The 18,876-nt window shown below is 49.8% G+C and overlaps 7 protein-coding genes across 7 annotated transcripts; 3 read left to right on the top strand and 4 right to left on the bottom strand.

Annotated features, from left to right (window-relative positions):
• Nucleotides 1-319: 319 nt before the first annotated feature.
• On the bottom strand, nucleotides 320-4,217 carry ASPGLDRAFT_82786 (uncharacterized protein; the record flags this gene model as incomplete). Its single annotated transcript, XM_022550182.1, has 3 exons — nucleotides 320-745; nucleotides 797-4,098; nucleotides 4,159-4,217. 3 exons carry the CDS (start codon nucleotides 4,215-4,217, stop codon nucleotides 459-461), a joined length of 3,648 nt encoding a protein of 1,215 aa, XP_022400092.1. The 3' UTR covers nucleotides 320-458.
• A 909-nt stretch (nucleotides 4,218-5,126) lies between these two features.
• On the bottom strand, nucleotides 5,127-5,956 carry ASPGLDRAFT_150925 (ankyrin repeat protein). The gene is made up of 2 exons (XM_022542197.1): nucleotides 5,904-5,956; nucleotides 5,127-5,845 (listed from the first exon to the last, which is right to left on the bottom strand). Exon 2 carries the CDS (start codon nucleotides 5,838-5,840, stop codon nucleotides 5,190-5,192), a length of 651 nt encoding a protein of 216 aa, XP_022400091.1. The 5' UTR covers nucleotides 5,841-5,845; nucleotides 5,904-5,956; the 3' UTR covers nucleotides 5,127-5,189.
• Nucleotides 5,957-5,971: 15 nt separating this feature from the next.
• Nucleotides 5,972-8,906, top strand: ASPGLDRAFT_47937 (tRNA ligase). Its single transcript, XM_022546782.1, has one exon. It carries the CDS (start codon nucleotides 6,252-6,254, stop codon nucleotides 8,769-8,771), a length of 2,520 nt encoding a protein of 839 aa, XP_022400090.1. The 5' UTR covers nucleotides 5,972-6,251; the 3' UTR covers nucleotides 8,772-8,906.
• Nucleotides 8,830-10,193, bottom strand: ASPGLDRAFT_47936 (putative Golgi traffic protein SFT2). The gene is made up of 4 exons (XM_022546781.1): nucleotides 9,898-10,193; nucleotides 9,624-9,744; nucleotides 9,279-9,429; nucleotides 8,830-9,136 (listed from the first exon to the last, which is right to left on the bottom strand). The coding sequence occupies exons 1-4, from the start codon at nucleotides 10,118-10,120 to the stop codon at nucleotides 8,984-8,986; spliced, it is 648 nt and encodes a 215-aa protein (XP_022400089.1). The 5' UTR covers nucleotides 10,121-10,193; the 3' UTR covers nucleotides 8,830-8,983.
• ASPGLDRAFT_82783 (uncharacterized protein) lies at nucleotides 10,135-11,181 on the top strand (the record flags this gene model as incomplete). The annotated part of the gene is made up of 4 exons (XM_022550181.1): nucleotides 10,135-10,407; nucleotides 10,473-10,790; nucleotides 10,889-10,923; nucleotides 11,068-11,181. Exons 1-4 carry the CDS (start codon nucleotides 10,212-10,214, stop codon nucleotides 11,179-11,181), a joined length of 663 nt encoding a protein of 220 aa, XP_022400088.1. The 5' UTR covers nucleotides 10,135-10,211.
• Nucleotides 11,182-14,641: 3,460 nt separating this feature from the next.
• ASPGLDRAFT_395539 (basic helix-loop-helix domain-containing protein) lies at nucleotides 14,642-16,840 on the top strand. The gene is made up of 2 exons (XM_022545097.1): nucleotides 14,642-14,674; nucleotides 14,898-16,840. Exon 2 carries the CDS (start codon nucleotides 15,099-15,101, stop codon nucleotides 16,692-16,694), a length of 1,596 nt encoding a protein of 531 aa, XP_022400087.1. The 5' UTR covers nucleotides 14,642-14,674; nucleotides 14,898-15,098; the 3' UTR covers nucleotides 16,695-16,840.
• An 814-nt stretch (nucleotides 16,841-17,654) lies between these two features.
• On the bottom strand, nucleotides 17,655-18,833 carry ASPGLDRAFT_26324 (putative mitochondrial 2-oxodicarboxylate carrier protein; the record flags this gene model as incomplete). The annotated part of the gene is made up of 5 exons (XM_022543548.1): nucleotides 17,655-18,366; nucleotides 18,416-18,502; nucleotides 18,552-18,581; nucleotides 18,671-18,681; nucleotides 18,756-18,833. 5 exons carry the CDS (start codon nucleotides 18,831-18,833, stop codon nucleotides 17,655-17,657), a joined length of 918 nt encoding a protein of 305 aa, XP_022400086.1.
• Between the last annotated feature and the right edge of the window lie 43 nt (nucleotides 18,834-18,876).

Genomic DNA, 18,876 nt, shown 5'->3' with positions numbered 1-18,876 from the left:
TATCCGCTTAGTTATTATTTAGTGCCAATATCGTGTTTGACTTGGGCTGCTTTCTGACACACCATAGCTTTAGCGACGCCATAGTTGTGACTTTTGGTAGGTAGTCATTCTCAAGGTTCAGGGCTGTCTTCCCGTTTCCTTGCGTATGGGTCCAGTATCATTATAATAGTTATAAGTACACCTCGGAGTCTACAACTCGAGAACGTCTTGTCCAGAACGTCTTGAAAGGTACAAAGGCTGTCGTGTACCGACATGTTTGAAAGCAGAATGGAATGTCAAGCCACACTGACAGCGATAGGTAGAAAATAACGAAATGTGTCAGCTGTCTAGAGCATTCTGTATTCAATATCTTAATATCAGTCTAGTTAATATACAATACTCAGGAGCATCCAACTTTAAAAGAGCCAATAACAGTCATAATCATACTTAGGATATCAAATGAACAAAAACAAACAGAATCATTCCTCATGAGCCATATCAAAACCATCAAAACCAAAACCCGCACTCGTAAAAGTGTCCGCATTCTCCATAATCTCCGCCAACTTCTTCAACGGCGCCGGCTTCGTCAAGAACAAGTCCATTCCAGACCCGATAGCGTCGCGCTGGATATCCGCTTGTCCCAGACCAGCCAGGGCGACGATGGTCACGGGTCTTCTTAATGGGGGATTGTCGAGCTGTTTCTGTTGCTCAAAGTCGCGAATGTGCTTTGTTGAGTCGAGACCGTCCATGACCGGCATGGAGATGCCTGGGCATTTAGCTATCAGTCTGTGCGGATGGAAGATGTAAGTATACTCACCCATCAAGATCAGTTTGAATCTGGCCTGGTTTGCTTTGAATGCATCTAGGGCTTCTAGACCATTCCGCGCTACTACGTATTCGTAGGCGAGCTTTTTCATGTATGCAACTAGGATCCGCACGTTGGTTTCGTTGTCGTCTACGATTAGTATTGTTTGTGATGCGTCGGTTGGATTCGGTCTGGTTTGAGTTGGTGATAATGGAGTAGGAGACAGTGGTGAGATCTGAGTCATTCTCACTTCAGGGAGCTTCAGGGGTCTCGTAGATTGCTCCTGGCTCATAAACACCGCTCTGGGGCTTGATATCGCGGGCCGGATGGGCAGACTTGCCTGTTGACCAGCTGACTCGCGCTTTATCTGTTGGTTCGAGCTGCATAGTTTCAGTGTTTTTGCTAGTTTGTGTAGTCCGCATGGCTGGCTGATGTACTCGATCACGTTTATATTGTCCTCTGCCTGGGTAGCGGCATACATATGACTTGCGTTTGCAGGCGACGAGCAAAGGACAATAACCGGGGGAGAGATGCGCTCGTCAGGAGCAGGCGTGATAGATGACAAATTCATATCCTCTCGTGTGACGATGTAGTAGTCACACCGAGGCAGATGCTTTGCCGTGTTTAGGTTTCCGTCGGCTATGTAGATGTGTACATTCATACCAAGCCATTCTCGACATATCTTACTCAATGACGAGCAGAGAATCTCGTCCGCTTTGTTCCATCCTAGTCGTAGGATGGCGATTGATTTACCCTGTGTGATTTCTCGAGTTGCGTCCACTGCGTTCATGCCTAGGGCACCAGGGGGCGCAAACTCCGGGGGTCGTTGGAGGTTCAATTTCGTCACAACTTTGGTGCCCACGCCTTTCTGGGAGCTGACCTTGATCTCTCCGCCTAGAGATAGAACCGTGCGTCGTGTAACATGCAGACCAAGGCCGTTGCCGCTGGACAGGGCGTCTTCCTGGGACAAGGCCGTGAACAGTTCCTCTCGTGCGTATCGTTTGGAAATGCCGACTCCGGTATCCTCCACGGTGAGAGTTACCTGGGATTCTTCCGGCTTGTCGGGGTCATTTTGGTCATCGATCGAAGGACAAGCGTCTAAAGTAACACAGACGTATCCAGTTGACGTGAACTTGAGGGCGTTTCCGAGAATGTTCAGCACGATAAGGCGCCACTTGCCTGCGTCGGTTAGGAACCTCCAACTGCTAGCGTTTTCGAGGACCAGTATCACTTTCACTTTCCCCGCAGAATAGTCGGCCTGCACACGGCTTTTCGGGGAGATACCCATTGGCGTGGATGGTTTTCGATAAGGGCTACTTGGGCCCTGTAGAAATGCATAGCCTGCAAGGACGCTTTCTACAACCTGCTCTAGGATGGAGTCCAGTTGTATCGCGGCGAAGGCGTCCGAGACATCTTTTGCCACTGGATGACTCGCGGTAGTTGTGATCTTCGATTGGCCAGCGGACGATAAATCACGGCCAATATGACCTGATATAGAGTCTCGGGTTGGTTGCTGGAGTCGGTTAATACGGACATAATCGAGAAGGTGGTCAATCGTATCGAGCAATGTGCTAGCACAGGAATTGATCGCATGTACCATCGAATACTGGGAAACAGATAACGTAGTATCACTCAACAGCTCGACAGTGCCAAACACCCCGTGCAACGGAGACCTTAGCTCATGACTGAGACTGGAGAGCAGATCCGATTTGGCGTGCTTGGCATATTCTGCTCCCAGCCGATGAACTTCTGCCATGACACTATTTCCAAGACCGAAAAGGAAGGTCAGCTCGTCGTCTAAACTGAAAATGCGTTGTGGGATCAGCGTCCAGGCAATACAGCCCGAGTACCAGCGTTTCTTGTGCGAATCCCATAACGGCATGAATATAATACTTCGGGCGCCGGGGGCTAATTCCAACAATGCTTTTGCGTCGTTTTGCCGCACTCTCTGCCGGGTTTGCTTGTATTTTCTCGTCCGCTTCACGCCCTGCGCACTGGTGTTGCTGCTGCTATTGTTCGAGAAAACATGGAATGCACCATCGGTATAGTCGCTCGAAGAAGACATGCCGTCTTCTGAGAAGTTGAAGACCTTGCCTCGCGGGTACCGGTGTAGAAGACCCTTTAAGAGAGTCTCTGATATTGCCAGAGCTCTATCGTCGACAGATTCGCGGTTGACGCTGGATGACATGCTTGTCGAAAAAGCGAGTATATCAGATAGTTTCGTCCATTTATCTGAATCGTGCAAATTTTTTCTTGGAGCAGTGTCGCCTAGAGTAGAACTTTCTGGCCCGCTGAATTCCGAATCAGATCGTGAAAGACCAACCGACGAACCGTAAGATCCGAAATTGGCGTCGAAATAGGCGACTCCTTCCACTTCGATAGCTTCGCGAGCGATGTTGGCCGCACGATAAAAAGCATCTGCTACCTGTCCGGAGAGAGAATCAGTAGTACTGCCCCCATCTGATGCAGCTTCCATTTCGGGTTTGATCGACGGCCGCAGATAGTGAGTGGCAGGTTTCTCTTTGGTAGCTTTGGCTGCTTGCGCTTCCTCATCTTCCATCTGCTTCGTCTGCTGTGCTAGGTTGGTTTGCCCTTCCATCGCGTCTTGGTCTTCGGACGCTGTTCGTCCTTTCCGCCGGGATTCCAACCAGGAGTTGTGTAGACTGCTTTTCCTTTCAAGGAAGCTCCCGATCCCTACCATCATACGTTCGGTCCGGTGATGCTGAGATTTTAATCGTGTCGTTTGTAAATAATCCATCACCGTTTTTGACATGTCTCCAAGGAACTTGGCGAGTTTAGGCCCCAGCGCCGTCCGAGGTTTCCCATCCAGAACGGTATACGCCCCAATAACAACCCCCTTTGGGGATATAATCGGAACCGACGTGAAAAAGCGCGCATAGGGAAACCTCTGGATATCACAAGACCGAGCAAAGCGAGCATCCTGTTTGAGATTCGGTACCATCACGACAATCTTCCCCGGCCAATCGCCGGAAGTAAACAGGTCGAAAACGTACTTGCAAAAGCTCCGCTCGTAGTCTAACTGGCAGCATCCTACCCACAGCGCATCATCCCCTGGGTCGTGGTTGGCATCGTCCTGCAGACTGAGTGTTCGCGTGGCTTCGACTAGGACGTATTGATTGTCCCGGCCAAAGAGAGAGATCATTGCTCGCTGTGCGTTTAGTTTCAGAGCGCCCATTTGGGCAAAGGCTGTAAGCACTGGATCTGGACACGATCGCGGTACGACATCTTTTGACTGGGCGTCGTTGGAGATGTAATGGCTGTTTGGGCCTTGCAATAAGTATGATGGTAGATATCTGGTGAGATGGTCAATGGATAAATTCTCAGTTCGTTCATGGTGGAAGATCCTGTCTCACTTGTTAACCTCACGTTCTTGCGAGGCGCTGATGTTGGGAGTTGGTGATCGAGTTGTCATTGTACATTGGAAAAATATAACAAAAATTAAGAAAATTCCTAACTAGCAATGTATTCTCGATTTAAAGTGATCAGTACAATTGAAGAAGCGATAGAAAAAGGTCATTCCTTTTTTTTTTTTTTTTTTCTCTTTGGATTAAATGCCTCTTCCTGGGGAAATAGTGGTTGTCCTTCCCAGTTTTCCTACCAGTCTAAACCTGATTATCGCCGGAAACCGAAACGAAGATCAGGTAGAGGTCAAGTCGTGGCCAGTCATATTGTGCTGAAACCTTTTCTGAGATTTAGTGTTGTCGCTGACTTGTGGATGTACTAGGGCTTGCAGACTGCATATCTTTACACAATAATCTCAGGACAATAGCAGTGGTAATAAAAGTCTCATACAGTGTTCTAACGCCAGTCGAGATCGGAGTCCTCCGTACTGCCCAGGATAACCGGTTTATCGACCACAGCGAACATCCTGATCAGGCAGTACCGTGGGCAACACTCCCGGTAATTCGGAGCGCCCTTTTATACCCCATAGAACCAGGGAACAGTGCATTTCAGGTAGGCGTAGTGGGTACAGCTGAGCCAACCGGTGGTATTTCTGGAATACCCCACAAAAGGCCTTCGGCCGAACGCTAGGCGAGCAACTCTAGAACTATTCATATTCTGAATACATTGTAGTGAACAAAGATAGTTGGTAACTAAGGGTCAATACTGCCTGAGGCAGTAATATTCATGGGCTGGCATTGCATGGGTATCAGTCCCGATAAGGGACCGGGCCAGCATTTCTGTCTTTGAATGCGGTCGTTGAGCTCATAGTCAACCACCTTGCCATATGTTGTGTATCTGGATCAAATACGACTCTCAAAGGAATATACTGACAACTTGAACGGGATATGTACGGACTTTCTAGGCCCCCGGACTCAAAGCATGAAGAGCTACTGTATTCGTATTCATCTGATAGATAGCAGTAAGGGTATATTGGAAACATTTAGTCCGTCCTCCGTCGCACATCCCGACCATCCGCTTCAATATTCGACCCATTGATCGCATCCATAACCAACTGCCGTAGTTGACCCTGCGCCGCTTCACTGTGGAAATCCTCCCGAGATGCTAGTTCATCAATCCGCCGCTTAAACTCCGTATCCACCTCGTCTAATCCAGCGCTGGCCTCCTGCTCAGACACAGTACCCAGATTCACATTGATATTCGGTGGCAATGGGGGTGCTGGGTTCAGCGCATCTGCGGGCTGTTCCGGCGGCGCAGCAATCCCAGCGACTTCTCGGAGGTATGCTGCGACTTCCGGGATACCATCGGTCTCAATCGTTTCGCGCGCCGTTAATCCTTCATCGTTCGCTTTGTTATGGTCCACGCCAAGTTCCTCGACCAGGCATTTTGCGATATCGACTCGTTCGGTCACAAAGAGGCAGGTTTCGCCGTCTTCGTCGAGGAGGTTCACGTCGACATTGTATTCCTTTACCAGGGCGCGCAAGAGATCGATGTGTCCGTACGATGCCGCCGCGTGCAGCAAGGAGTAGCCGTGCTCGTCTTGATCCGAAGCGATGGAAGGGTTCTGGTGCAGCAGAGACAGAACTGCTTGGGGGTTGTCCGCCGCCAGGACGTAAGCGTTGGGTTGAGTCATGATGACTGTGAGTCAGTTAGTTATACAGTCATAGCAACAGTCATACCAGAGTATGCGATTCACCTTATACTAGTCAAAGCAATAAGATAATTAATGATAGATAGTGGAATGAAGACTCCGTCGGCGGCGGCAAAAAAAAAAAAGAAATCGGAGCTTTGTTTTTGCTGCGGGGTAGGAAAAAAGAGTGACTCTTTTTTCTCAGTTCTTACTCAACTCCACCACAATCCCTCAACGATTCCTATAAAGAAGGGCGCTTCGTTTTTGTCCCTTGAGGTCTCTGACCTTGTTACAAAAAGGACAAGAATTCCATCGTCAATCCATGTTTAGTTGAGATCTCGTGCCTTCATCTCACCCCGCTTCCTTCCCTCTCCTACGCCGCTCCCATTCCTCCCCCATCGACACATCGCGACCATGGTGCAACAAAAGGTCGGAGAAGTCGAGCAGCTCGTTAACAGTCTGAATGCGGCGACCAATAAGTCCAAGAGCGAGGGAAAACGTACCTTCTCTTGCAGGAAGTCCACCTTCCCCGTGGCCCTCACGAGCATCTCCGTCGACTCGTGGAAGTTCCTAGATCACGAATACAAACGCCAAGATCTCCCTACCTACGCTCGAGGCCTGTTTACTACGCGAAGAAAGGATGGAACTGCTGAAATTGTAACCCGTGGATACGACAAGTTCTTCAACGTGGACGAGGTGAACGCGACACAATGGCGCAATATCGAGACGCAGACACGGGGACCCTACGAGCTGAGTGTGAAGGAGAACGGATGCATCATATTCATGTCGGGATTGGAGGATGGCACGCTGCTGGTTTGCAGCAAACACTCGACTGGAAAGAGGGCAGACGCCGACGTCAGCCATGCTGAAGCCGGTGAGCGCTGGGTCGAGTCGCATGTTCGTGCCGTGGGCAAAACTGCCAAGGATCTAGCCCGGGAGCTGCGCGAGATGAACGCAACCGCCGTGGGAGAGCTCTGTGACGACACTTTCGAGGAACACGTTCTTGCCTACGACGAGACCGCTGCGGGTATCTATCTCCATGGTATCAACTTCAACGTGCCATACTTTGCGACGCTTCCGGGCTCAGAAGTACACAAGTTTGCCGACAAATGGGGTTTCAAGAAGGCGAATTTTGTCCAGTTTGAAGATCTTCAGTCAGCCAAGGGATTTCTTGACAACTGCGCTGAAACTGGAACATGGGACGGTCGAGAGACCGAGGGATTCGTGATTCGATGCCAGAAGACTGAACCTGGTTCCGGGGTTTATGGGGATTGGTTCTTCAAGTACAAGTTTGAAGAGCCCTACCTCATGTACAGACAGTGGCGTGAATGTACCAAGTCGGTCATCGCTGGAAAGGTCCCCAGAATCAAGAAGCACAAGAAGATTACCGAGGAATATCTGCAGTACGCTCGGAGACAGCTGGTCAAGGATCCCAAACTGGCAAGGCTCTACAACCACAACCATGGTATCATTTCTATGCGCGACGGCTTCCTCCGGGAGCGTGGCCTGAACGGATCTGAGATCATCGCCATGGAAACTGAGGCTGAAGGTCAAAATGATGTGGAACACAGTGTGGTCCTGGTGCCTGTGGCCTCTCTCGGTTGCGGTAAAACAACTGTCGCCGTTGCCCTGACCAAGCTATTCCGATGGGGCCACGTACAAAACGACAACATCGCCCAGATGAAGAACAAGAAGAAGAAGTTTGTGATTGATATCACGAACTCCCTTGCCGTGTGCCCGGCTGTTATTGCAGACCGCAACAACCACATGAAGCGCGAGCGGGAGCAGATCATTCAGGACATCCAGGAAATCGTCCCGAATGCCCGGTTTGTCGCGATGCAGTACGTCCACGAACCCAAGGGCCAAATGTTGGACGGCATCCGGGAGGTGACTCGACGACGTGTGCTAGACCGAGGTGACAACCATCAGACGATCCGGGCCGGTAGTAAGAGCACGGACGAGATTATAGGTATCATGGAAGGATTCCTGGGCCGGTTCCAAGGGGTTGATACGGAGCGGGCACCGGATGACAATTTCGACGAGGTTATCAACCTGGACGTTTCTGCTTCATCCCGGGAGAACCTGGAAAAAGTCGTTAACGCTTTGCACTCTGCCTACCCGAGCCTGGTACCCCAGGTGCCTTCAGCACAGGAACTGGACCAAGCAATCGATTCGGCCATGCACGACTATCAAGTTGAACAAGATCTCAGCTTCTCCTACAGCAAGCAGAAACAAAAGCAGGACACGAACAAGGGCAACAACAACCAGCAGCAGAAGCCGGCCGCAGGATTACCCTCGCCCGTCGCCCTCGCCAAAAAGATCGAATACTTCAACATTTCCCTCCCCGCAAAAGAAGTCTCCAACCTCCTCCACTCCCTCTTCCCGCCATCCACCCCGCCCGAAAAAGCCCGTCTGTACCACCAACTGGTGAACTCCCGGCGCGTGCAGGCCACCTTCCATGTGACGCTCATCCACCGCGCCTCAAAGAAGGACCACCCACAGCTCTGGGACCGCTACTTCAAAACTTACATCAACAAGTTACACGAGAAACACAACGAGAACCCCGCCGATACCTCCGAAACACCCCCCTTGGCATCCGCGCGCATCCGGCTCGAACGCCTCATCTGGGATTCCCGGCTCATGACCTTTGTCGCCCGCATCCTACCCTCGGACGACGGCACCGCCAACAACGGTGGCGCTGATAACAACGGTGACGGTAGTGGCAGTGACGACGGATTCTGGCCATGCGCCAACGCCCTCCCGCACGTCACGGTCGGTACGGTGTCGCCGAATATCAAGCCCAAGGAGAGTAATGACTTGCTGGCGAAGTGGTTACAGGTCGGCTCCGGGGGTGAGACGGGAATTTGGGAGGCCGAGGTTCCGGGTATCAAGGTTGTGCAGGGGACGGTGGGGGTTGTTATGAGTCGGAAGTAATTTGTTTTATTATGTCTTATGATATGATACGAGTAATGAAAGAACGGGACGAATTTGTATGGAGTATGGTGTCTGCAAAAGGAAATCACCACTTAGCCAGCATGGTATTACAATATACATATTTGCATCATTATCTACATCCCCAGCAAGTCTCCGTAGAGTATTAACTATAGTACTTTTACCGATGTTGTCGGTTACGAGAGCAAAGGCGACTAACCAGTCACCCAATTCGTAACCCGCTGCGCCCCGAAGCGCCCCATATACGACAACCCCGTACTGCCCATCGGGAAGTAACTGACCAAGTACCAGATCAGAGCGGCGAGTTGGAAGATGGACGAGATGAAAGTGAGGATGGTGGAGTGGAGCTATTCATTGAGTTAGCATGGTCATGTGTACTTAGGTTCAGGATAGAGAATGCAGTGCAGCGATATCAAAGTTTGACGGCACGATGCGCCTGTAGTGCACATGCAAGGCCTGACTCGTATAGATAAGTTAAGGCGAACTTACTCCGATGGCAAAATACAACGTCAGCGTAATCGAGCCGAAATAGGCAGCCGTAAAAGGCAACCGAGATCCCGAGATCAAATGCTTAGCATAGATCAAAGGTCCCATGAGGACCGCCCATGACAGCAGAAACAATAGCGAACCGACCGACCATCTGCAGAGCGAAAACCGGTTAGTTAGTATGAAGCGCTTGGCAATAATAATAGTAATATGGAAAGGCGAGTGCGCAATGATGTGCATCAACTCTGACGCGTGCCTCAGCCACGCATGATGAATGCGATGTCCACATTCCAGGAAGAGGTATGTCGGGGGTTATGGAGATCCTCGTGGCATCAGGGAAGAACTTACAGAATGGCGAATTTGCGGGGTTTCAGCGATAACACGGGGAAGAGGAAAAAGCAAAGAAAGAAGCAGACAGCGGCACCAAGGTTGCATGCCACAAATATGAGCATCCGATCCCATCGACTTACTGCATATCGTTAGTTTTGTTTCACTGTCACGAGTTTTCTTCTTTTTATTTAATGCAGGTACAGAGTGCGTCAGGTGGACTAGGCAGTATAACATAACGAAATAGGAGCAATAATAGATTGATCACTTGAGGGTTGGATTGGTTGGTACTTACAGGCAAGAATACTGTCCTCTTCATCACGCCGATTTGCCGCCGGTAACGGTGCTCCCGGCGATTCATGAGTAGGCAGCTGCACATATCCCTCGCCTCCAAACGGATTAATTGACTGTAACCGAGATAGGAAGGACGTATCGTTGCTGGTGCGGACGGGGAGGTCGGGATCGCGGCGGGACCAGCCCAAGGAGCTGACGGAATCGCGGAAGGATGTTGAAGCCATAGATTATAGATTCCACCAATCCCGATGGATGGATCGATCGAGGGACGAGCGCAAGAAAAAAAAAAAAAATAAATAAATACGAAGCAGGCAGATGCAGTACGCAAGTGTCAGTCAGCGGTCAGAACAACGTCTGCAGGGACTATGCACGACGGAAACCAATGAGTATGTGCAGATGATCTGCAGATTTGAGCAAGCGATGACAGTGGTTGTGATAGCGCGCAATCACAACGGTGGACCAGATGACTGGGAGGATACAGGGAACGAGGCTCGACAAATAAACGGACGAGGTAAGCGGAAGGCGATAGTGATTAGCTTGTGATCGTCTCCCCGGATCGTTGATGAGAACTCGTAGGATACCAAATAACGAGAGAAATCTCCTGTTTTCGCAAAAGTTCACGCACACCCTTGTCGAGGAGGTATCAAACTAGCTCGTCCAGTAGTATATCCGGGATGGAGTATGGTGTGCGTCGGGTGTATCCGGTTGCGACGTCGTCAAGCGCGCAAAGTGACGGACAGAAAGAGTATGCGCAAGAATGCGGAGATCCTCGAGAATGGAGGGGAAGGAAGAAAACAAGCAGTGCGAACCTGCAAGATGATGCTATTGCTGATGCCGGTGCCGGTGGTGCTGCCGTATACGGAGTAAAAACACAGGATGCCCGCGTATCGAGAGGTAACGTAGGAAGGTTTTTCGAGGCGACGATCGTCCTGGAAGGCTGCAGGTTTGGCATCCAATCATCAGCTGACAGCCTCTTTTACTCTGATTTCTAGTAAAGGAGGGGATGGAGGGGAAGTCAAATCGGAGGGTGGGTAGATGGTTTCAGTTCAGGACACCGTCGTATCCACCACCACCACCATCCTGGTCTTATCACATACCGGTATATTGACTGTGTTCCGCGTAATTAATCTAGAACATCTGTTCTTTTGTCGTGGTGAATAGTGGTTGCTAGTGCAGCAGGAGTGGTGATAGTGGTGAGGTGGACAGTGATGGCGGTGATGCTGAGCTTCGGAGCCGGGAGGATTCGGTTTCCGATGACCAATCAGAGATCAGAATTTCTAACTAGTCCTAATTAGGCACTAGTCTCTCGGGGCCCCGCTGTCTCCACCAATGGTCCGCGTGCGATGAGACAGTATCACATCTCATTGGCTGTGAATATATATACAAACTCACGCTAACCACGATAGGCATATCAGTTATCTCCAACAAAACTCCATCGTGGGCGTCCCGTGGGACATGCGTCCGCACAGACCAAACGGTAACCGTTGTTTCTGAAGTATGGCGAGTCATGGAGAGGAGACGTGCGGATACTGTTTGCAGAAGATTCCCAGTGGCGATCCGACTAGTACTGCAAGTACATACTGGTAAGTATTCACACCATCTACAGCGTCTTTGTTCGATGCGTGATACTATTGCTCGCTATTGTCTACATGGTTTGTGTACTCCTTACGCAAACCATATATTCGCTAAACCTTGACGGGCCGAGACGGCAATGTTGAAAGTCAAAATACCATATTTCCTATCGATATCAATAAAGAAGTTGCCTCGTATGTACTCATGCCCATTCGGAGGTCTGATTGGTGGATGCGAATCGCATTCCGCATGTCAAATGATTTGATTTCACGACATTCCAGTTATTCGATGTATTTCAAATTATCGTTTTATGTATATCCATATCGGAGGAGTTCTCCGTATGTACGGAGTACATAGTACTCTACACCGCGCGATCCGGCTGAAATTCTTCGTGGTCGGAATTTTTATTTATATTGCTGTCGTCATGAATAGAGTTGAAGTTGCACTCCTCTCGGGAATCGACGTCATTCCCTGGCGGGATTTGCATCTGCAAGTGTCACGGACCCGTCTATCGTATCTAATGGTGGCATAGATCTGTCTGCTTCCGAGACAGTAACGCTCGGATGTCCGTGGCTGTACAGTCTGTCGAGGAGACGCGATGCAATTCGCCTGTTTGGGTGTCTGTATCTGAGTAAGATGGGGCCTAAGTTCTCCGGGTTCATCGCTGTGTTGCTGTACTCCCGTCTGTATCGGTACACTGGGCTATGGTCAGCCTTAATCGTCGATCTTAGATGGAAAATTATTGCATACAGCGTCTGCAGGTAGAGATCGTTTCTTTTTTTTTTTTCTGTTCCACATGGCGTGCCGCTAGTACTGTACACGGATTCCCGGATGCCATTTTCTCCCCTCCTTCAAGAGACAGGATAGGACAGAAAGGAGATTCTCTTAGACATGGTATGCTCGACTAGGCATCTGATACATTCTCTCCAAAGCGTGAGTCATAGTAGATTGAATGCCACAGCCTAATTGGCGAACAGGCGCCAAACAGTGTTCATGGGATAAGGCTTGCCTTCCAAAATAGTACCAGACTGTACCACCATCTCGACTTGCTCGATAGTCTTTCCCCCCTCCACCCTCCATCAGCATCCATAATCAGCAGCAGTCGGAGTTAGGGTGCCATTACCCCCCCTCAAGTCAGGAGCAAGTGCCTGGGAGTTAGCTCCAGCCTATCAGCACCCAGCTTCCCACCCTCCTCTTGAGGACGCCGTTCTGATTAGGGCCTGTGCAGTCAGAAACATAACATCATCGTCATGGTTGAGAGAAACTCTAGTTAATCAAGCTGGTTGATATGAATCGAATGGATCGACATCCTGCATGACTATCACCCAGCCGTATATCAAATGGGAGGCGTAGAAGAGTGTCCTGCTCGTCTTTAAAAAGTCCGTCTTTTCCCCGGCTGGTGTAGTTCTTTTTCACTTTTCCACACGGCTCATCCGTCCTCCTTGCCGACTCCCCTGAACTGAATTCATCCCATCTGGCGTAGCTTCTCTGACTGGCTGGAAATATAAAAGGACAGCATCTCCCCGTCTGAATTGCCCGACTTTAGCCATATCCAACCTTAGGGTTGATGCGACAATCTGACCTGATCTTTCACATGTAAGTCATGATGTTTCTTTTGTCATACCAAAGAGAATACGCGACTGTCACAGTCGAACGAGGCTGTCGTTGAGTTTCTCTTTTGGGGATGCCTGTGCGGCTCAGCCACGTGAGATTCGCCATCGACTTCCTCTTCCTCTTTCTCTTCCTCTTCCTCTTCCTCTTCCTTCTTCCTTCTTCCTTCTTCCTTCTTCCTTTCTTCGCCATCATCATTATCCTTTGCTTTTTATCACTCTTATCTATCTCATGCATATGTTCTGACAACCAAGATTACCATTTCTTCTAGTTCATCTGTAACCTGACTACTGAGTAAGTAGAATATTTCTTTTGCTTTTTTTTTCTCGTCATTTCCTTCTGTCATGGTCAAACTCCCGCCATCATTACTGCCGAGTACCCTCGGATTTAGAACCCGTCCCTAAGGGGTCTCAGCAAGTAACGCAAACCCCTCTTTGCCCCTCATCGGAGAACGAGCCCATGGAAGACGAAAATCCACTGGACAAAGCCAAACCGCCCGAACCGCCTCCAAACTCACGTCGGAAACCTTACATGGGTGTTTCAAATGCCTTGTTTCTACCGTCCGAGGGCAGATCGCGGGAAAGGGAACCGGAAAGAGAAGGGCCTCTGCACAGTACCTCAATAAGTAATACCACTGGAAATCAAGGACCTTGCAGCATTTCTGAGCACCCCGATCGAAATGAGGCCATATTCTTGATAGACACTCCGGGTTCCATGGATGCCATCCACGAGCACCTCATTGTGGCGGATCAGGCACACCATCCACCAGCGCTTAGGGATACGGACATGCACCGATAATTTCGGAGACGGCAGAAGAAGCGATACCAGGAAGACATAAAATACAAATAAATAAAATATTGTCTACCCCGGACAGTTCATGGCATATCGATTATCGCCATATACTGCCGGCTTTATCTCCGCGGTGCCTGACCTCACCGCCTACTGGATCTGGCCACCCCACTCGTCGCATTCGCATCTCACCTCTTCTTGTCCTTCTCCCCACGGCATTTGCCTCTCTCACTTTTTCTCTCTCTTGCGACTCCCTTGTTTCATCTTTGTCAGATCTGTCCCTTCCAATACGACTGACTCTTGTTTCTGTGGCTCCTCTGGTCTTTTAAATTCCTTCCGGATTCCTCTGGGGCGCTCTCCTTGATATCATCCCGCATTGTTCCAATCCGTGTTTGCCCTGGACCCATTCTGGGCATCGTTTTTTCCTCCTTTTCTCTTTCCCGCCAACTTATGAATACGCCTTTTCACCTCTCTTGGCCTCATTGCTGATATATTTACTGTTTTCTTGCATCTTTTTCTATTATTGATTACGATCGCTTACAGTGAATCTTATCAGACTCGGAATTATTTTTCTTCGTGCGCACTGGGCGGCAACAGTTACCTTATTCGGACAAATTAATTCAGTGCATTCCCTGCCGATTCAGCCGTCTGTCAAATCGCTTTCGCTTCCCCAACAAACCCTTACATTCCCGGCTTCTACGGACTACACTCGATCGCCGGAGTACTATCGTCCGTGAGCGTATCCACCGTCGAGGGCTGATTATCGATACATTCGTGTCTTTCACATGAACGCCATCGTCTATAAGGTAGGCAACTCCTTCGCCCCCGGAATACAACCTTGGGGCATACTCTTCTGTGAACTCTATTCTGTCATCTTCTGAAACTCTACACGTTTCACGGCTGTGAATACGTGGAGAAGAATTTCAGAACTGACAGGATTTGACTCATACAAAGGTGCTACCAAGGTCGCGGACGAATTGTCCAGGGTCTTTTCAGTGCAACACGGCTAACTCTTATGCGCGATCACAGATACTTGGCGGCTCACATTTTTATCTACGTCTTTGCGCCTCGTCAATTTCATACAACGCAAGCATATAGAACTGTGTGGCGTTTTCCATTCGACTTTCATAACACATAACGTTCCTCCAATTCAGGAACGTCGACTTGTCTGTGAGTTTCGACCTAAACCGAACGAGTAATCGGCCCAGGGCCGGTGCAACGAGCTACACCATGACCGAAGCAAGCCTATACATAAAGAATGAGCCTGACGAGAATAGTGATTCAAATTTTTTCATCATGTCGCACTCCGGCTACGCCATGCCTAATCAGTTTGGCAGCAGCAACAACAACAACAACGAGGGCATCGATCCCTCCGACCTAACAATGCAGAACAGTGGTTTCATGTCCTTTCCCTTTACCTCTCAGCAGAATCTCTCGTCGAGTTTCAACTTCGGAAACTCCGGGATTGATACCGATGAGCTGCTCGACCTCGAACTCAGCGGCCAGAATGGCATGCAACGGAACGATAATATGAACTTTATCCAGGAACAGCATCCAGCTGGCGGAGTTTCCATGAGTCACCCAGGCCAAATGGGCCATGTGTATTCCAACACTCCCGATGCTTCTATGCAAAATCCGTTCATGCAAAACAATTTCCAATACGACCAGTTCCGGAACATGAACCAGCAGGCTCAGTCTATCCCAACCCATCTACAGCGCTCCAATTCACAGTTCGACCAAAATCTCCTTGGTGCCAAGGGCCGTCCAAGTATGCAAGTCCTCGACCGATCGATATCAGACTCTCGCAGCCCCATGACCCCGAAGACTCCCGCCATGGGTGGGTTGACCTTGGGAACCCCGGAATCTGGCAGCTTCCCGAGTCAGCCTATCCGTACAGCGAACCTGCACCATCGACACCAGAAGACGCTTTCGAACCAATGGGATGGCACTCCTGGAAGTGGTCATTCTTTTGGCGAATCGCCTATTTCGTCTCCACCCAACCCAGCCCACCACGCCGGTATCTCTGAGATCCTGAAATCTGGAAAGCACGCTTCATTGCCTGCCAAAGTGGATAACCACATGTCTGGACACATGCCGGAGCAGGAGACACAAGAAGCCAAACGCCGTCGCCGCAGGGCCTCTCACAACCTAGTCGAGCGCCGTCGACGTGACAACATCAACGAACGGATTCAGGATCTGTCGCACTTGGTTCCTCAGCACCGATTGGAAGATGACAAGGTCCGGAAGCAACTGGTCAACAACACTATGTCTCCATCGGGTAGTAGCACGAACGCTGCCACCTCGCTCCTCGCCGGCGGCAATGGTCGCCGGGCCACTGCAGGCAACATTACGATGGGCTTGCCCATTGAGGAGAAGGAGAAGGGTCCGAACAAGGGCGATATTTTGAACGGTGCTGTGAGTTGGATGAGAGACTTGATGTGGTCCATGCACGTCAAGATGCAGCAGGAGTCGGAACTGGCCGAACTGATCACTAGTCTCGGTGGAACCTGGCCATTTGAGCAAACGGAAGAAGAGAAGCGGATGCGCAGCGAGATCCTCGAAGCCTTGGAACGCAACGACCCTAGCTCTTTCAGCTACACTAGAGGCCCCGGTAGTGGTCTTCGGGTGCCCAAGCACACGAATTTTGCGGGTGATGCCGTGTCCGGACCCGGCGCTCTCAGTCCCCAAAGCTTGAGCCCATCATACAACAGCGGTGCCAGCAGCGCCCCGAGTACTGGCCCCGGCCAAGCGCAATACTGGAACAGCTCGGGCCATGCTGGGATGAGCTTCAAGGAAGAAGACGAGTACGCAATGGAGATGAACTAGACCATCTCTGTACTTTCAGCTAGGCTGATCTACAAGTGCATGTCAAGACATGATGCATATTGCATACAAGGCGTCAAACGGGGGACATGACAGTTTGACCGGCGTACGGGTGACATATTTTCAGATGTCACATTCGTTTTTTTTCTCTTCGAGATTACGCGGTTGCTTACCTGGGATTATCGTTTTCTTTTGTTGTACAGGGGTACATGGGTTATGCGCTTGTTTTGCTGGTCTTTTGTTTTGCTTATTTGATGTTTCTTGTTCCTGCTTAATGCTTTCGAATGGTTTATCATGACAGTCTGTCTGTTCGAGAATGATGATGATGATGATGATGATGATGATGATGATGATGATGATGATGGTAACGCTTCGGCGATATTCCTCTCTCCATTAGGTTTATGCCTCTACGACGACATTTATACATTACTCTCGTCCTCGGGGTTAATATCTTATTCTTCTTTATTTTGCATGCTTTTGTGTTCCACGGTTTACGTCGATACCCTATGTTTTGTTTTTGTTTTTGCTTTTGCGGTTTGTTATTACCCACTCGTGTTTCTTTGTTTTTCTTGAATCCTAATTGGTATATGAGCTATGCGAGTGCTTGAATGAATGTCATCTTTTTTATAATTCACTGCTTTGACAGGTATGCATGGTTCACGTCTATATAAATTTGTTTACTTGGTTACCAGTCCATTGAGATACTCCACTTTCTATTAACTTTCTACAATTCGATCTCAATCCATAAATATCGAGGAAATAAACTAAGGTTACTCCATAGATATAAGTATCAAATCGGATCAATCGCATTGCATACCCAAGATCCTCCGTTTATTTTTTATCATCACCCGGCCATAAGGGTATCTGCATGTCATTTTCCTTTTTTTTTTTTATCCAGGTCGTGTCAATCCATAGGCATATCCTTTTCATCCACAATTTCCTTTTATTTTAACACAAGTGCACTTACTCCCCCCGCATCTTACGGAAAAAGTCCATAACACCAGTGAACACAACCAACAAAATACCACCACCAGGGCCCAGACGCAGCACCTTAGGGGTAAATCCCTTGTACAACGCACCGAAGCCCTCCTCCTTCATCACAGTCGCAATAGCAGGCCACGCCCAGTTGTACTTGGGCACCTGTCCGGCAACCTTGGAGGTGTTCTGGATGCGCGACTTGACGACGTCCATGGGCGTGTTCAGCACGGTACCCATGATACCACCGACAGAACCAGCGATCAGGTCATTGCGGGTCTGCTGCGCCTTGTTACCAGGCTCGGCCTGGGGCAGCTGCGAGCGCACCTGGAAGATACAGCCGAAGTATCCTCCGTTCCACAGGATGTGGCGCCACAGGGTGGACTCGAGGCCGTTGTACATGGCCAGGGGACCCTCGGCCGCGACAATCTTCTTGACGACGTCGAACATGCCGTTGTATTTGCCGGCCGAGGCGCGGTCTTGGAGACGGATCTTGACAAGTTCGAAGGGGACCACGACGAAGGCTTCTGTGGCACCGGCGGTGGCACCGGTGAGGGTTGCGAGGGCTTGGGTTTGTTTCTCGGCGCCGAAGAGGTTGCGGTAGAAGGAGCCCCAGCTGTCGTTGGCGGCGAATTTGGTGGCGCGCTTGGGGGCTTCCATTAGGATGGGGGCGGAGATTCCGCGGTATAGACGGGAGGGGCTGTTTCTTTAGTACTTCTTTTCATCCTCATTACTTGTAGGGTGCGTACCCCTCATTCTTGATGATCTTGCGGAAGCAGTCGAACATGCCATTGTATCCCTCTTCGCTTGCGGCGGCAACGTTGGTCTGGAGTTGACTGCCTTCAATTAGCACGCGCAATGAAATCCAGGGACAAACAAACGTACACTCTTGTCTTGACCACATCCAACGGGTACCTGTTCACATGTTAGCCAATGCGCCCGATCTCGAATCCGATTACGATGCCGATATCGCCGTGTGATAAGGAATTATTAATCGCACATACATGATAAGAATCTACGAGCGTATGAGAATTAGCAACTGGTCTTAGAGCCCTGAATAGAGAATGGGGGTTTAGAATACAAGCATACCTCAGACACACCGGCAACAGCACCAGCAGCGAACTGGTAGCCGAAGGGGAGCGGCTTCTGGGTTGTGTTTTGGGACATGGCGGGGGAGAGAAATGGCAATTGGCCAGCGATACAAAGAGAG

Source organism: Aspergillus glaucus (genome assembly GCF_001890805.1).
Source record: "Aspergillus glaucus CBS 516.65 unplaced genomic scaffold ASPGLscaffold_12, whole genome shotgun sequence".
NCBI lineage: Eukaryota > Fungi > Ascomycota > Eurotiomycetes > Eurotiales > Aspergillaceae > Aspergillus > Aspergillus glaucus.
Note: the sequence above shows the minus strand (reverse complement) of the source record. Positions and strands in the feature narration are given on the sequence as shown.

Bases quoted from the DNA above. Each gene is read 5' to 3' on its own strand.
- ASPGLDRAFT_150925 (XM_022542197.1), bottom strand. From the start codon at position 5,840: ATGACTCAACCCAACGCTTACGTCCTGGCGGCGGACAACCCCCAAGCA.
- ASPGLDRAFT_47937 (XM_022546782.1), top strand. From the start codon at position 6,252: ATGGTGCAACAAAAGGTCGGAGAAGTCGAGCAGCTCGTTAACAGTCTG.
- ASPGLDRAFT_47936 (XM_022546781.1), bottom strand. From the start codon at position 10,120: ATGGCTTCAACATCCTTCCGCGATTCCGTCAGCTCCTTGGGCTGGTCC. The intron at 9,745-9,897 runs GTAAGTACCAAC...AACGATATGCAG, and splicing joins AGAGGACAGTATTCTTGCCT to TAAGTCGATGGGATCGGATG. The intron at 9,430-9,623 runs GTAAGTTCTTCC...TTCGCTCTGCAG, and splicing joins CCCCGCAAATTCGCCATTCT to ATGGTCGGTCGGTTCGCTAT.
- ASPGLDRAFT_395539 (XM_022545097.1), top strand. From the start codon at position 15,099: ATGACCGAAGCAAGCCTATACATAAAGAATGAGCCTGACGAGAATAGT.